The sequence below is a fragment of the Choloepus didactylus genome, chromosome 7 (genome assembly GCF_015220235.1).
Source record: "Choloepus didactylus isolate mChoDid1 chromosome 7, mChoDid1.pri, whole genome shotgun sequence".
In the NCBI taxonomy this organism is placed as follows: domain Eukaryota; kingdom Metazoa; phylum Chordata; class Mammalia; order Pilosa; family Megalonychidae; genus Choloepus; species Choloepus didactylus.
Window position 1 is genome coordinate 41,646,272 of NC_051313.1, and position 17,508 is coordinate 41,663,779.

General features: G+C 38.2%; 1 protein-coding gene across 1 annotated transcript in view; it reads right to left on the reverse strand.

Annotated features, from left to right (window-relative positions):
* The window catches only part of ARMC2 (armadillo repeat containing 2), a 170,576-nt gene that overhangs the window by 10,501 nt on the left and 142,567 nt on the right, over positions 1 to 17,508 (reverse strand). The window contains 1 exon segment of the mRNA XM_037844639.1: positions 1,479 to 1,662. Coding sequence (XP_037700567.1) covers positions 1,505 to 1,662 — 158 coding nt within the window. The 3' untranslated portion in view covers positions 1,479 to 1,504.

Genomic DNA, 17,508 nt, shown 5'->3' on the forward strand with positions numbered 1-17,508 from the left:
CACCATGCACATGAGTATGAGGGGTGGATAGAGTATGGAAGAGAGCAGGTTTAATGGTATCCCACTTTGAGTTATATATAGTTATAAATTCTGAGAGGACTGTTTTAGTAAGAAGAAAGAAAAATGATCATTTTCACTGCAAGTAGAATATATAGCCTGCTATGGATAAAGCAAAGACTTAGATTCTGACTTAGATTCAGACTTGAGCTGATTTCACCTAGTGAACTGCGTCTAATACATTTATGGATAGACTACAATAAGGTGAGTCCCTAGAGGATTCTGCTGAGCCTTAACCAGAGATGAGTCCCAGACTGGAAGAGCCCTTGGAGAATCTATTTGTTCCTGGAAATTTAGGTTTATTCTAAATAGACTTTGAGAGCCAGTCCAGTCTGGAATACCTGCTCTCATCCCATGAGTTTTGGCACTTTGTAGGATGAGTGATGAGCTGTTAATAACAGCTCTTCCCCAAGCAGAATGATAAATTTGCTTTTATTTCCAGTCTTCTTCATTTAACTAGTATAGGATACAACAGTAACCTCAATTTCTTTAGTTTTTATTATTTATAATAAATAATAAAATGCCAAACCTATCCTACAAAGAATGGCAAATTAAACTGTGCAATTTGCTCATTTAATCATTTGTTCTAAACTACACTATAAGAAAATAGGTTTTGTTTCCATTTTATAGTTGAAGCTCAAGAAATTAAGTAACTTGCCTAAAGTCCACATAGCTGGCAGGAGACAGCTAAGATTCAAGCTGAGGTGTGCCACATACCTAAGTGTACACTCTTCCCAGTACATTACATCACCTCCCTAGTCACAGAATTACAATTAAAATGACTATCAGGGCCAGTCATTTTATTTCCAATGAAAAGAGGTAAAAATACTCCCTTTTCCATCTGTTTTACTATTATTTAATAAAGAGGAGATGGCCCAAAGTAATCTTATCTAACTTATTCTGCTTATTACTTCTCTTAATGTTAGAACCAGAAAAATATGGGTACCTAGTCAGAAAATTTATTATTAGATGTAGTAAGAATTAGGACTAATGCTTGTATAGTAATATGATCCATTCATGTTGACCACTACTCTTTTTATATGTAAACTCTTGTTATCCATAAATTCCAATGATCTGCATTGCACAGTTCATTTATGAATGAGCTGACAACTACTTAAATTCCAGAACTGTTAAATCAGGATTTTAAGACTAGAAATAAGTCATTTAATAGAGAATAAAGGAAAAGTCTTTTGCTCAGGAAAACTGCATATATTTTCATCTTACATTTCTTCTCATAGTAGAAAGTATAACGTGTATTTGTTTTTCCACAATAACCTAACAAGGGAAAATGCTTATATCTTTTACAATACTTGGGCTACTCAGTAAAATCAGTACCTGAAAAACTTTTCAATGTTTGATAATACTGAAAAAAATATTCACATTTGTTACCACTTTTTAAGCATGAAGGAGACATGACTTACTGTTTCTGTTGTTAATCTGCATCATGTTAAAAAGAAGGAATAGGCAGGGGTTCCAGGAAGGTGTGGTGATTCTGAATTCGGTTTAGAAGCTGCTGTGCTACAGGTTTGAATTCTGTTTCCCAGTGGAGTTTGTGATAGTTTCTTAGGTCTTGGTCAAAATTGCCCTCCAGTGCTAGTTCTTCATCTGTATTAGAAAAAATAAAAATCGCAGCAATTTTTCGGAAATGTAATCCTAACAAATAGAGTTTAATTTTCAATGGCATGAGTTAAACTCATCCTGGGCCATCATTAATATCAACATGACCCAAGATAGAATTTGGGGGTTAAAAAGTTTATTTATGGGAGAAGTTCTTTACCCTTTTCTGTTCTTTACAAATATCCTATTATCAATATGCTTTAGTCTCTTAAAAAAGGGAAATAATCTTTGTTTAAAAATAAGTCCTAGATTGAATTGAACTATTATTTTAATTAATCCTTTAGCTTTTAAATATAAAGTCTCATCTAAAGTCAGATCATAATTTCTTAGAATAAACAAACTATTATTAGGTTACTTCCTTACCTGCAGATTAGAAAAGTTAATTACTTCAAAGGTTGACAGATATAAAAGGAGTCGAAATCCTTTTGGAAAAATAACTCAGCTGAGTTAAACACTTTTGACTCTACTGAAAGTCAGACCTTTGCTGGCTTCAAAGCAGCCTGGTGCATACTTCTTTGAAAAGACAAAACCCCCACACCCTCTCCAATAGCAATAAAGATTGGCAATTTGAGAATCCCAAGGAATATCAATTGAGTCCATGGATAATGCAGAAAAGCACTTATAAAAATAAAATGCAAAATTACAATTTTAATTAGCTTCTTAATCCAGGGCAGCCAGGATTCTGTGAACACCATGAATATATCCAATCCAAGGAAAAAGATAAATGGCCACCAAGGTTTCTGTGCCTACTTGCCACTTTCTTTTTACAGTTTATATTGGGACTCACACTCCTGTGACAGAGTGCAGGAAAGTGCACTACTGCCAGTCGGAAGATGGGCTCTGCCACTTCTTAGGTCTCTGGCCTAAGTCAGATTTCCTGAGTAGTAACCAGTAAGTCCTAAAATGACCACCAACATTGCTACTTACATAATTTGCAAACTCTTTCCATAGGGCCAATTAAAGCATATTATAAAATGCTTTGTTATTCTGGTTACATCAGATTTTCTACACTGGATATTTGTGTACACTCAATGTGTACTTTGGCATTATTGGTGTTATTGTCACAACCCAGAATAAGATAAGGGAGACTGGAATCCCAGCTTGTTCCTTACCCTCTGTTCCAGTTTGCTAATACTGCCCTTTTGCAAAACATTAGAGATGGATTGACTTTTATGAAGAGGGTTTATTTGGTTACAAAGTTACAATCTTAAGGCCATAAAGTGTCCAAGGTAAGGCATCAACAAAGGGTACCTTCACTGGAGAAAGGCCATTGGCATCTGAAAAACCTCTGTTAGCTGGGAAGGCATATAGCTGGCATCCACTTGCTCCCAGGTTGTATTTCAAAATGGCGTTCTTCAAAATGTTGCTCTTAGGGTGTTTTGTCCTCTCTTAGCTGCAGCTGCTCTTCAAAATGTTACTCTCAGTTGCTCTTGGGGTGTTTGTCCTCTCTTAGCTTCTCTGGAGCAAAAGTCTGCTTTCAATGGCCGTCTTCAAACTGTCTCTCATCTGTAGCTAGTTTCTGGGCCTGTGTGGCTCTTTTTAAAGTACTCCAGTGGTCCAGTTAAGACTCACCCTGTATGGGTGGGGCAACACCTCCATGAAAATTATCCAATGAAGGGTCTCACCCACAATTGATTGAATAACATCTCCAGGAAACACTCAATCAGAGAATTCCAGTCTAATCAACACCAATACATCTGTCACCACAAGACTGCATCAAAGATAATGACATTTTGGGGGACATAATACATCCAAACTGGCACACCCTCTTTCCCTCACAATCAAGGGGACAGCTATGCAGCTCTAAGTTCTGCGCAGACACAAACACTTCAGCATTCTCTTGGGCAACCTCTCTAAGCAAACCTGAATATCTTCCCTCTCACCCCCCTCCCCCTACTCTACAAGATAACCATGCTCTTTACAGGGGAGGAGAATGCAGATGGTGCTCGATGCCTTCAAACCCCTTCGAATTTGACTCTTTTTGACAAGAAGAGTGGTTTCAGATTTCTATATCCTCTTTCTGCCCACTCTTCTAGATCTTCTAAGTACCAAACTTTTGTTAAAAAATGAATTATCATGTTTTATGCCCTTCTCTCCAAAGCTGCTCAGGGCTGAGCAGTACAGCCCAGACACTTAGCCCAGGGCTGTGGTTGGACTGGGTTCAGCAAAATCTCTGCCTTTTTGGTTTTTAAATCTAATGTGAAGACCATGTTACTTTTATAGAGGCCCAGCCTATAATTAATTAATCCACCCTTAGACCATATTAATTCTAAATTGGGTTAGACAGTATGTCAGAAGAGTGGCCAAATGGCTACAGGTCAGAGAAATACAGTCTGAAGATTCAAAATACAACAAATACATTAAAATTGTCATATTACATTGGGCATTAAATTTAGGAACTCATACTACAGAGTGGCAGATGCTGAAAAATTTAGACCTATAATTTTCAAATGTTTTTGACTGACCCATAGTAAGAAATACATCTTACATCATGACTCTCAATACATTTACTTATTTTATACAAATAACAAAAGTTTTATAATCCTTACTCTTACTACATGTAACACACTCTGGTATTTTCTGCCTTTGCTAAGTCATTTTTCAAAAATGCTGGTCAAAACCAACTAAATTGATTTCATTACCACAGTGTGGAAAGCACTGATTGAGATAACCGGTTGTTCTTGAGCTTTCCTTGTGCACAGCACACTTACAAATATTAGAATTTTTAGCAAGGTATTAGAAAGGATTCAAAGACTCAGAACAGTAAATTTGTCAGTGATCATTACAACACAATCAAATCACCATTGTAGTTTAAGTAGCCTTGAAATACCCATGAAATAACCTAGTGCATTTTACATCCACATGAATAAACTGCACACACTAATCACCACCTGCTAGCTCCCCCAAGAGAGGTTTATGGTAGACAAGTGCCAAGGCACAGCACTTAAGAACTTCAAGGTAAACACACTGCTAATGAGTTTATGAGACGTTATCGCAGCATACCAGGAAGATTGAGGCAATATTCTTTCTCAGCCATTTTCCAGACTGCCAACATCTCAACCATGCTGAGGATTACTTTCTCTTTTTTTCCACTCCCAGTCACCCAGCAAGAGAAAGTTGAGTAAATAATATTACTATATCAACTGCCTTGCCATTATTTCTGAAAGCAGAGCTTGCACTTCATTATGGGCCTTTGTGATGTAAAATTGTCATAAAATAATTAAAAGTCATATACATCCTCACCGATGTACCCATACAGATACTACTGCCCAACTGGCCACTCACAGCCATGACCCTGTGAGTGGTGGGGGTTCTGTGTGCCCACACCACTGAGAGAAAAGCAGGGAGAATCACAGGCCACATGGTCCTGAGGCCCAATCCTCATGGCTCCCATGGAGGAGCGCTTGATCACACGAAAAATGTATTAATGTGTTGTACCGGTGACATGGCTTCCTGATCTGAACTGAGTCCATTTCCGTGGGGTGAGATGGTTTCGGGGTGTACCATGTAATGGAACAACAGGAAACCACAGGGCTAGGAGTTTAGTTTCTGGTGCAAACTCCTGGATTTGCTACAGTGTTACCTTAGGCAAGTAACCTAATCCTCCTAGATCCACTTTCCTCATATGTCTCCAGCTATTGACCTCAAGAGATTTTATGAGGATAAAATGTACATGCTTTTAAAAGTATATTGTAATGTGGTAAACCTACAGCTGCTCTAATAGAAAGAAATGGAAAAAAAATGTATATAGCAATGTAGAGGGAATTGTGGGAAGAGGCAGCTAAGAAGCTCCAGGAATCAGTCCCTCCACCAAAACAACTATTAAACTGTCAGGAATTGTCTGAATGAACTATTTTGGAACTCAGGAGTTTAGTGAAACACTTGCAGGGGAAGAGGGAAGAGCTCGACAAAGAGGCTGTTAAATTGCAGTGAGTATCAGTGAATTTCACCCTCCAGGCAGCAGCTACTATCCCCCACCCCCCAAATGCATGGTAGGCAGCAGTGGGGACTGCAGCCTGGGCTCCAGGTGCTGCTTGGTGCCAGGGTGGGATATAAGGACTTAGACCTCCAAAATCAGGAGAGGAGGAGTGGGAGGGGTGGAAGGGGGTATCTGATTGATGATCATTGCTTTTGATCAGCTACTTCAGATCACTGGGTGGCTAGCTCAGAAGGCAGCCATTGTTTCAACTCCTATCAGGCAAAAGTAGAAGAGAAGTCTTATAGAGACAGTGCCTTCCACCCACCCCACCCGTTTTCTCTTTCAAGTCCCCAATTGAGAGAAAAATAGTTTGAAAAAGTCACATATTGATGGCTCCAGCCCTCAACAACAAAAACTAGCAATTCCAGAATTACAACAACATATTTCTCAGAATGTCCAGATCTTAAAAAAAAAAAATTACAAAACACAAAATATCAGTAAAGTATGACCCATTCACAGGAAAAAAAAAAAAAGAATTTGCCAGGAATTATCCCTAAGGAAGATCATACATTGGAACTATTAGTCAAGGACTTTAAATCAACCACCTAAAATATGTTCAATGAGCTAAAGAATCCATATACAAAGAACCAAAGGAAATTAGGAAAACATGAGTGAACAAAATAAAGACATAAAAATTATAAAAAGGAACCAGACAAATTTTGGAGCCGCAAAGTATAGTAATTGAAATGAAAAGCTCACTAGATGGATTCAACAGCAGATTTGAACAGGCAGAAGAAAGGATCAGCAAACTTGAACAAAACAATTGAAATTATCCAGTGTGAGGAGCAGAAAGAAAAATAAGAAAAATGAACAGAGACTGAGGGACCTGTGGGACACCATCAAGCATACCAACATTCCCAGAAGGACACGAGAGAGAGAGTGGTGAAAGAAGTATTTGAAAAAATAATGGCCCCAAACTTCCCAAATCTGATGTAAGATATGAATACATACTGTGCCAGTTGGATGCATTATGGCCCCCAAAATGCCATTATCTTTGATGTACTCTTGTGGAGGCAGACTGTATTAGTGTTGATTAGGTTGGAACCTACTGATTGAGTGTTTCCATGGAGATGTGACTCAATCAACTGTAGGCAAGACTTTGATTGGATAATTTCCATGGAGGTATTACCCCACCAATTCAGGGTGGGTCTGAATTAAATTACTGGAGTCCTATAAAAATGAGCTGACAAACAGAAGGAACTCTAGAGCAACTGAGAGTGACATTTTGAAGAAGAGTTGCAGCTAAGAGAGGACAAAATGCCACAAGAGAAACATTTTGAAGAATGCCATTTTGAAATGCATCCTGGGAGCAAGCAGATGCCATTCATGTGCTGTCAAAGCAGAGGTTTTCTGGATACCATTGGCCATCCTTCAATGAAGGTGCCCTATTGTCGATGCCTTACCTTGGACACTTTATAGTTTTAAGACTGTAACTCTGTAACCAAATAAACCACCTTTATAAGAGCCAATCCATTTCTGGTATTTTGCATAATGGCAGCATTAGCAAACCAGAACACATATCCAAGATGTTCAGTGAACTCTGAGCAGGATAGACTCTAAGAGATCTACACCAAGACACAATAGAGCAAAATTGTCAAAATCCAAAACAGAGAGAGGATTTTGACAGCAGCAACAGAGAAGCAACTTCTCAAATATAACAGATCCCCAATAAGATTAACAGTAGATTTCTCATCTGAAACTATGGAGACCAAAAGAGAGTGGGATGACATATGTAAAGTCCTTAAAGAAAAATAATTCTATATCTGATAAAATTATCTTTAAAAAATGAAGGAGAAATTAAAACATTTACAGAGAAACAAAAGCTGAAAGAGTTCATTACCAGAAAACCTGCCCTACAAGAAACTCCAAAGGGAGTCCTTCAGGCTGAAATAAAAGGACACTAGCCAGTAACCTGAAGCTATAAGAATAATAAAGAAGATTGGTAAAGGTAACTACATGGGTAAATATAAAATTCTATACTACTGTACTTTGGTTTCTAACTGCTTTTTGCCCCATATGACTTAATACGCAAATGTGTAAAATAATATTTAAAATCTATATTAATGGACATACAATGTACAAAAGATATATATAACAATATAAAGGGGGAAAGATGAAGATATATAGGAGTGAAGGGTTTATATAGTACTGAGTAGGTTGGTACTAGTGAAACTAGGTTGTTATTAGCTTAAGTTGTTAATTGCAATTACAAAGATAACCACTAAAAAAATAATTAAAATAGAAAATAACTAAAAAGTATAAAGAAAAAGAAAGAAGAAGGGAATCAAAATGGTACACTACAAAAAAAGCAACCAAAGACCAAAAAAGGCAGTAATGGAGTAACTGAGGAACAAAAAAACATACAAAACATACAGAAAACAAATAGCTAAATGGCAGAAATATATCTTCCTGTCTCAGTGATTACCTTAAATGTCTATGGATTACATACCCCTATGAAAAGGCAGAAATTGGCAGACTGGATGAAACAGCATGATCCATCTATACACTGTCTGAAAAAGACTTATTTTAGGAAAAAAGACACAAAGAGATTGAAAGTAAAAGGGTGGAAAAAAGATGCTCCATGCAAACAGTAGTCAAAAGAGAGCTGGACTGGCTACATTATTGTCAGACAAAAATAGATTTTAAGTCAAGAAAGATTACATTAAACAAAGAAGGATAATATATATTGATAAAAGTTTCAATCCAGCAAGAAGGTATAACAGTTATAAACATATGCACCTCACAAAAGAGCACCAAAATCTATGAAGCCAAAATTGGAAGAATTGAAGGAGAAACAGATAGTTCTACAATAAAAGTTGGAAACTTCAATACACCACTTTCAATAATTGATAGAATACCTAAACAGAACATGAAAACAAAACAAAACAAAACAAAAAAAACAGAGAACTTGAACAATGCTATTAACCAATTAGACCTAATGGATATATATAGAAGATTCCTTCCAACAACAGCAGGATAAACATTCTTCTAAAGTGCACATGGAACATTTTCCAGGATAGACCAAATAGGCCACAAATCAAATCTTAATAAATTTAAAAATATTGAATGCTTACAAGGTGTCTTCTTGGACCACAATGGAATAAAACTAGAAATCAATAACTGAAGGAAAACTGGAATATTTACATATATGTGGAAATTAAACAACACACTATTAAATAACCAATGGGTCAAACAAGTGTACTTAGGAAATATCTTGAGAGGAATGAAAATGAAAACACAGCATACCAAAACTTATGGGAGGGCTCAGAGGAAATGTATAGTTCTAAAAGGCTACATTTATAAAGATCACAAATCAATAATTTAATTTCACACCTAAAAAAACTAGAACAGAAAGAGCAAACTAAACCCAAAATTAGTAGAAGGAAGTAGTAAAGATTAGAGCAGAGGTAAATGAAAGAGAATAGATAAAAAATAGATAATCAAGAAAATCAAAAGATTAATGAAATCGACAAACCTTTAGCCAGACTGACAAAGAAAAAGACAGGCCACAGATAACTAAAATTGGGAATGAAAGTAGAGACATTATTACTGACCTTACAGAAATAAAGGATTATAAGAGGGTGCCATGAACAATTTACAGGCCAACAAATTAGAAAATCTAGATGAAGTGGACAAGCTCCTAGAAACATAAAATTACCTAATCTTAGAAAATCTTAACAGACAAGAGACTGAATCAGTAATTAAAAACCTTTAAGGGGAGGGGCAAGATGGTGACATAGAATTTAGTCTCCTGGAGCAACTAATAAACATCCAGGAACAACTAGTAAGTAATCTGGAACAACTGCTGGGAGACAACCATGACTGTCCACACATCATACACCAACCTGGATTGGGTGGAATGGCTGAGATGGTAGCATAAAATCTGTAGGTAAAAATTGCAGAACTGCAACAGGAGCCCCCTCCCCCCACAGCAGGCTGAGCTACAAGAACTCACTGTAGAAGAAAGCAGCAGTTCTGGAGCAAGCAAATATAGCTCAGCCCAGCTCCAACTGGGGTTTTAATTAACAAATGTGGACTGCTGAATACAAGCTACAAACATAGACAAACCCCCAACAAGCAGACAGATGCTTTTAGAGATGACTGACCTTAAAGAGACAGAAAACACCTGTGCCCCAGGAAAGGGAGCCCAGAAGACCAGGTGCTCTCTGACTGATGGGCAAAACTGGGGGGCCATGGTCTGGCTCTGAAAGGGGGCTTTCTTTCCCTTTTTCTCTCTCTTAACCTGAGTGGCTCAGTGGAGAAAGCCTCAGCCATTTTCAGCTCCAAGTGCTCTGACCCAGATGGGTGGAGATAACAGAGTCAGAGACAAAGGGGCAATTCAAATGCAGAAGAGAATTCCCTAGAGGGTGTATCTTCCCTAAGAGGAAGGAGGTGGGGCCCAGGTCTAGTGCCAGCCTTCCCTTCAGAACTCAGACCCCAGAGCCTGGGGGAAAATAGCCGAAACAGAAACTAAAAGGACCACACCTCCTTACGCTAGTCGGAAGTGACAGGTTGACAGGTGCCACCTGTTGGGCAGGTTAGGAAAAGCACAGCGGCTAGAGGCCTCACAGGAGAGTCTATCATTCTTCTAAGACATACCCTCAGGGAAACTCGAAACTGAATAGAGCCTCATTCTGACACCTGAACCCGTTCTGTTCTGGGAAAATCTGATTGAGGTAACCAAGGAAACCAGCTGCCTAGACAACAGAAAACTACAAATTACGCTATGTCAGATTCCAGAAAAAGAATCTAGCATATAGAAGGAATTTATGACCTAGGGACCCCACAACTTATCTCAGAAAAACCAGGTGCACCATAAACTAAAGGATGAAGGCTGTTCAAGGCTATTCCAGCCATGGTGGCGCCTCGACCCCAGGGAGTGGATAAGGCAAGATCAGATATGCCCATAAGATGAACAACAAGAAAGGCCTGCTCTCCCTAGATAGATAACACAGCTACATTTCAAAGAAGAATAATGTATCAGAACCCTAGCAACCAATAAGCCCAAAAATTGATAGGCACTCACCCAGTTGAGGCACAGGACACACTCAGCAGCCACCCTTCCCCCACCAACAACCTCCCATCACAACGTGGGTTTTTCCTTTAAAAAATTCTGCTTTCCGAGAGCTGGAGCCATTTTCTTTCTTTCTTTTTGCTGGCTCCTACCTGCTTTCTTCCTCTAATAAACCTTAAACTCTCTACTTAAACCATCACTTGCTGTGTTGTGTGGATTCCTGAACAACTCCAACCTAACATTTGGTGTCAAAAACCTGGGACAGAGGTTCAACTGAGGCTTGAGTCTCCGACCCCTTAGGGGGCAACGGGACAGCCTCTTGGTCAATTCTGTTCAGAGGACCGACTGAGGTTTGTGTTTCCCAGCCCCTTGGGGCAACGAGGCAGCCTTCCAGTCAACTCTGTTCCCCGAACTACAGCAGTTCAGGTTTCCATGCATTCACTGACTTGAGTCCATCAACTCAGACCACCTTGACACGATGCTGGCTCACTCTCACAGCTCTCAAATATCTACAACTAATTCAGCCCTAGGTAAGCGACGTCTTTCTGCCCAGATCCTCCCCTCGAGAGTTTTGTTCCATGTCCCGTGGACACCCTGGCCCGCCCCAGTGTGGCACCTCAGCCCGCTTTAACATGGTGCCTGGCTTCATAAGCTTAGGAAAACCTGAGCGCTCAGTCAAAACTCTCCGACGCTCTGGGAGCATCTTTCCCCGTGGCAGCAGTCAAAGTAACTTGGGGGATGCCCTGGGTGAAAGACTGCATGCAATTTCCTGACCCCCAACAACAAACCGGGGACGCCTGCTTTGTTGTTGTGATGGGTCGTGCGGATCTGGGCTGTTAGTCTCACTTGAGCAAAGGAGCAGGGGGGCCGTCAGCCTCTCACGGGTGATCTCCGTAAGCCTCTGGCGAGCAAAGTTCCCTAACAAGCTACAAACCTCTTAAATTTCTTAAATAATCATGGGTAATATCCAGTCACTTTTAAGTGACTCCAAAACTGCATTTCCTCCTAAGTCTGCTCCCTTCGGATGTTTACTCCACAATCTCAATAAACTTCAATTAAAAGAGGAAGTAGAACCAATATAATTTGGCCACAATATCCTTTAGAGCAACAAAAACATTAGCCAGAGAATGGCACTTTCAATTGGCAAATTCTTGCTAAACTTAATAATTTTATGCGGCACAACAGCAAGTGGTCTGAAGCTCCTAATCTCAAGCTTTCTAAACTGTTCGGTCCCAGCTATCTTTGTGCCGCTCTGTCGCCTCCCACCAAATCCTCCTCCTTCATAAAAAACCTTTCAAGTCTTCCGCTTCCCCTCTACAGAAATTGCAAAAACCTCCTAACCCTGAAAAGCCTTTAAGCAGCTTCTGCTCCTTTACCCTGCAAACCATCCCCCTCCTAACTACACTCCCCCTCCCCGTTCTTCTCCAACCCCTTCTGCTCCCCCTCGTCCTCAACCCCTTCCTTTCCCAAACCTATCCCCATCCCTAACAACGCTTAGCCTCCCAGTAAGCTGCTTCAGTATGTAGACAACCTCCTACTGTGCAGTCCCTCTGAAGCCTTTTTGCAAAAAGTCACTCTCCTTAACTAACTCCAACAGAAAGGATATAAAGTTTCCAAAGATAAAAAAACAATTTTCGAAGCCACAAGTCACTTACTTAGAAACTTCCTCTCCCCTAACAAAAAGAAAACTTATTTCTCTATTTGATGCGGGATCAGGCGAGCCTAACTATTTAAAACCGTGTTTTCAAACAGTAACAATTAGCAACCACGAAGGGACACCTGCTGCCTTTACTGCTGCCCTGATCCATGTCTCGTCAGCTGTGAGGCTCTCCTGGACCCCTCAGCTCTGTGCCTACCAGCTGCTCAGAAATCTTTCCTAGAGTACCGGGACTGGGAAGTCCAGGTGGAAGCGCCCACTGCAGACGAACATCAGGCACATCTGAGTTAAGGTAAGTGCAATCGAGACTCCCTGTGCTGGGTAATCTTTTGTTTATTGTGTTCACTTTGCTTTCTTTTGTTTCAATTAGTCTATTGTGTAATAAGGCTAATTAAGTTGATCTAAGGGTCGTGCATGCAAACTCAGTGGGTTTGAGCCCCACTAACCATAACCCCAGATTTGTAGTTCTCCTTTTAAATTTTGGGCAGTTTGCATTTGTGTGAAAAACCAGTTACATTTAAACAGCTCCTACTTCTGTCTTTATAATTTCTTTTGCTATTGCTCAGCCATGGGAAACTCTCAAAATGTGCCAGCTACATCTCCCTTAAAAACTATTCTTAATAATTGGTCTAAATTTGGAAAGTGTCATTAAAATTGTTAGTACATTATTGCAACTCTGTGTGGCAACAATATAAATTAAGTAAAAGGGCAAAATGACCGGAAAATGGGACACTAACCTTCAAGTAATATCCAATTAAAAATATATTACAAGAACAAAAAAAATTATGAAATTTAATAAAAATAACAAATGACATAGCTGCAGTCAGCTGGCCTTTATGTGTGGTCTGGCTAGCTATAGCAAACTGTCTCAAGAAAGACAAAGAAATCTGTAAGTTAAAAGTTACAGTTTAAAAATATGCAGACTTCCACCTCTGCTTTAATATCAAGCCTTCCAAAGCAATTAAATAAGAGAAATAATAATGTAAATGTACTAGCCTGTCAGTTTTTAAAATTAAAAAGTCAACAAAGGACCTGGTCAAAAGAGTCCTTGCAAAAACCTGAAATTGCTGGAAGGACATCAAAAGTAACTAATACAATTTAAAAATCAGCAGAAGTGCAAACTGTCAAACCAGTATCATAGAATAATATCTGTACTAAGGAATCTGATAATGAGAACTTTAGCTTCCTCTCTCTATAAAGATCAGACAGCTAAGGAGCCTTGTTGTTCTCATATGCAAACTAATGATTTGTGTTCTGATGGTAAAGAACCAGTTATTCCTTCTAATATAAAAGCATATTTAACAGAATTTCACCCTAAAACACTAAAATACAATTTATAAATAATAAAAAGTAAAAAGTCTTAGTATAATAACTAGAACAAATGATTCATATCCTCCAAGTCCTATATTAAAAGTTTGTACTTCAAGAGAAGCTAAACAGTTAAAAGCTGTAAATATTTTTTTAAAAAGTCAAAAGATTGTTTACTACTGTTTCAAAATGCATTGACTAAAATGTTTTAAATATTTAGCATCATTCTAGCAAGTTTGATTTTGGTGGTAATAGCATGTTGTAGAGAAGGTATAAAGAATGTTTTTCTAATTAAGGGGAAAAGGAAAGTGGCTTTGTCCTAAATGACTGATTGTTTAGGAATGTGGGATGAAGCCTGGATGGATACAGAAAGCTGCAGAAGGTTTGTAGAGTGGGAAATTTATTTCTGTAGTCAAGGTTGAAAGATAGATACAGAAAGCTGTAAAAAGTTTGTGAAAACAATTATTTCTGTGGTCAAAGTTAAAAAAATGGTAAAAACTAGTAATAACACTGCTTAACAATAGAGCCTCACAACTTAAAGAAAAAAAGCGGTTTTATAAAACAAAATAGCATTAAATATTTTAACCACCACCCAAAGCAGTAACTAATATTCAAGGTTGTGGGTATGTGCCTAATAATTCACAAAATATAAACATTCCTCACCGTACTACAAGCTCCTCACGTTACTGTCTCCTGCTGTTTTTATTTTTAAAAAAAGTTTCCTTAAATTATTAAGGTGTCATTTCTTAATAAAAGGTTGTAGAAGTGTTTTTCTGAGTAATCAGTGTAGGAAGCAAAAAGTCTGTTTCATCAAAATAACTTCTTGTACTTCATGTTAACTTTATTATGTCCTTGATTGTTTAAAAATATTGTCTTCTCATTTTTAAAACTGCTAAGTCTTTTTTTCAAACCTGATAACTTAACATTTTGCTTTCTCAAGGTCAAGCCCTAAAGAATCTCTCTTTATTCCCAACAGTTACAGAAAATTTGTTCGTTCACCATGAAAAAGTGCTAAAAATGATTACATTCATGTAACACATTATAAGTTGCAAAAGAAACATTTAGACAATGTTATAAAAATTAAAAAACTTCCAACCTTCTTTTGGTTACTAATGTGCATAACATCAAACAATAATATAGTACTGCTAGTTATGATTTCAATTATTTTAAAACTGTTATCTATCAAAAAAAAAGAGCCAAATTTCCTTGTAAGTACATTGCTTTACTCTAATGCTTTTCTGAAAGTGCTTGCAGTTAGCTACAAGTCAAAGCTTCATCTTCAACAACAACAAAGAAACACTTTTAAAAACAAGCAAGGCAAATATATAAATTATGTTCTACCCATTATCTAACATAACCCTAATAAAATGTAAAGAAAAATTAAACCTCTGTTTTAATTAAAGTGCTTGCCTGTTTAAACCAAGCTCCTAGTACTGTGTCTGCATGCTCTCTCCCCATCAGAGTTATTGGTGAGACCCATTTCTGTGGTCCCTAGAACTATAAAGGTGTCAACCACATCACATGGACGTGCTCCAGAAGTAAACAGGAACATGCTGTTACTGTAAACACCTTTTACTACAAACACCTTTGCCTCTGCCTGCCAAAAAAGACTCAATCTCTTTAGCTTTTCAGGTGAACATTGACTCCAGACTGGTTCTGCCGCATAGTGTCAGAGGGTGCTGTGAAATAGCCCAATCCCTGGAAGCCACCGTCCTGTTTCCCAGAAGACCAACAATGCTGCACTACAACAACTGTACAAAGAAGATACCTCCCGGAGCTGTAATTGCCAGTGTGATGAGGTTGAAACCTAAAAACATAATTAACTCTAAGGCCTGCTCCTATGAGGGGACAGCATGTATAGTATTGTAAACTTAACACCCAATGCAGCTCAGGAAAAAAAATGTAAGCATTCATTAGCATTAAGTGCTGCTACACATATCTACCAAATAAATATAACAATGTCTCTTCAATATTAAATCATATGCAAGATAATAATAATCATGTTAAAATTATAATAAACTAAATGCATTTTCTAAGTGGTCAATGAATTTACTATGAAATACAAAATAGCCCTTATCACCATAGTTTTTATTCTGCTTGTCATTTGTTTGTCTTGTTGTTGCCTGTATTGTATCTGTGAGTTTATGTCCAGAGCATCTTCCAAATTAATATAAGAACCTATTCACTGTTGCTCAGCAAAAAGCAGTTGCAAGAAAAAAACCTCCACCCACTTTCCCTTTCATGAGAGATGCTCACAAGATACTGTTTAATCTTTAAATAGTTTAGCTAAAGTAGTCATACAAAATAAAAAGCACTAAACATTCTAACCACAATAGCAAGAAGAACTTGTGAAATAATAAATGAAACCTGTTGTTTTTACATCAATAATACAGGACAAATCAAACAAAACTTACAAGTACTAAAACAAAATATAAACATAATAAAAGATAGTCTAGCAAATGTAAGCAACTCCTAGTTAAAAAACTTTCTCTCAAATTTTCTTTCATTTCTAGGCTTGTATGAGCTATTCTACTCCCCCTTATTGGGCCATTAATTATCCTTATATTAATTTTCCTTTTTGCTCCTTGTCTCTTACAATGTCTATTTAAATTTATCAATAGGTCAATAGCAGCCATGATTAACCAGCAAAATTCTGAAAACATGCTCCCGTTGCAACAAAAATTCGAGAATTTGCTCCTGCCACAGCAAAAGCATCACTATCACCTGGTTCCAGCAGAAGATATCCAAACATCAATCTAATAATGCTAAAACTTAGTTCAAAGCAACTCCTCCCCACTCCATCCACACCCAGCTGGAAGTAACTAAGAGAGGAGTGCGACGCTCCATACCCTACAAAAGTTGCTTCAAGCTAAGCTGGAGTGTCAACCCAAAATTCAACCCAAACCTGTACCAATTTTTTTATTACAAATAAAAGGCAGGAATGTCAGATTCCAGAAAAAGAATCTAGTATATATAGAAGGAATTTATGCCCTAGGGACCCCACAGCTTATCTCAGAAAAACCAGGTGCACCATAAACTAAAGGATGAAGGCTGTTCAAGGCTGTTCCAGCCGTGGTAGCACCTCAACCCCCAGGGGGTGGATAAGGCAAGATCAGATATGCCCATAACATGAACAACCAGAAAGGCCTGCTCTCCCTAGATAGATAACACAGCTACATTTCAAAGAAGAATAATGTGTCAGAACCCTAGCAAACAATCGGCCCAGAAATTGATAGGCACTCACTCAACTGAGGCACAGGACACACTCACAGGCACCCTTCCCCCCCAACAACCTCTCATCTCAACATGGGTTTTTCCTTTAAAAAATGCTGCTCTCAGATAGAGAGCTGGAGCCATTTTCTTTCTCTCTTTTCGCTGGCTCCCACCTGCTTTCTTCCTCTAATAAACCTTAAGCTCTCTATTTAAACCATGAATCACTGCATTGTGTGGATTCCTGAACGATTCCAACGTAACATGCTAGGAAAAATGAAGATATGCCCCAGTCAAAGGAACAAACTTACACCTCAATTAAGATAGATGTGAGATATTGTTTCACTTTAATGGAACAATCAATTAAATATTTTCAAAGAAATATGCTAAATCAAATCAAAAACCAAATCAACACATTCAGGAAAGATATGGCAAAAGAGATGAAGGCTATAAAGAAAACATTGGGTGAACATAAGGCAGAAATTGAAAGTTTGAAAAAAACAACTGGCAGAATCTATGGAAATGAAAGGCACAACACAAGAGATGAAAAACACAATGGAGACATACAACAGCAGATCTCAAGAGGCAGAAGAAAACACTAAGGAACTGGAGAACAAGGCACCTGCAATCCTACATACAAAAGAACAGATAGGGGAAAGAATTGAA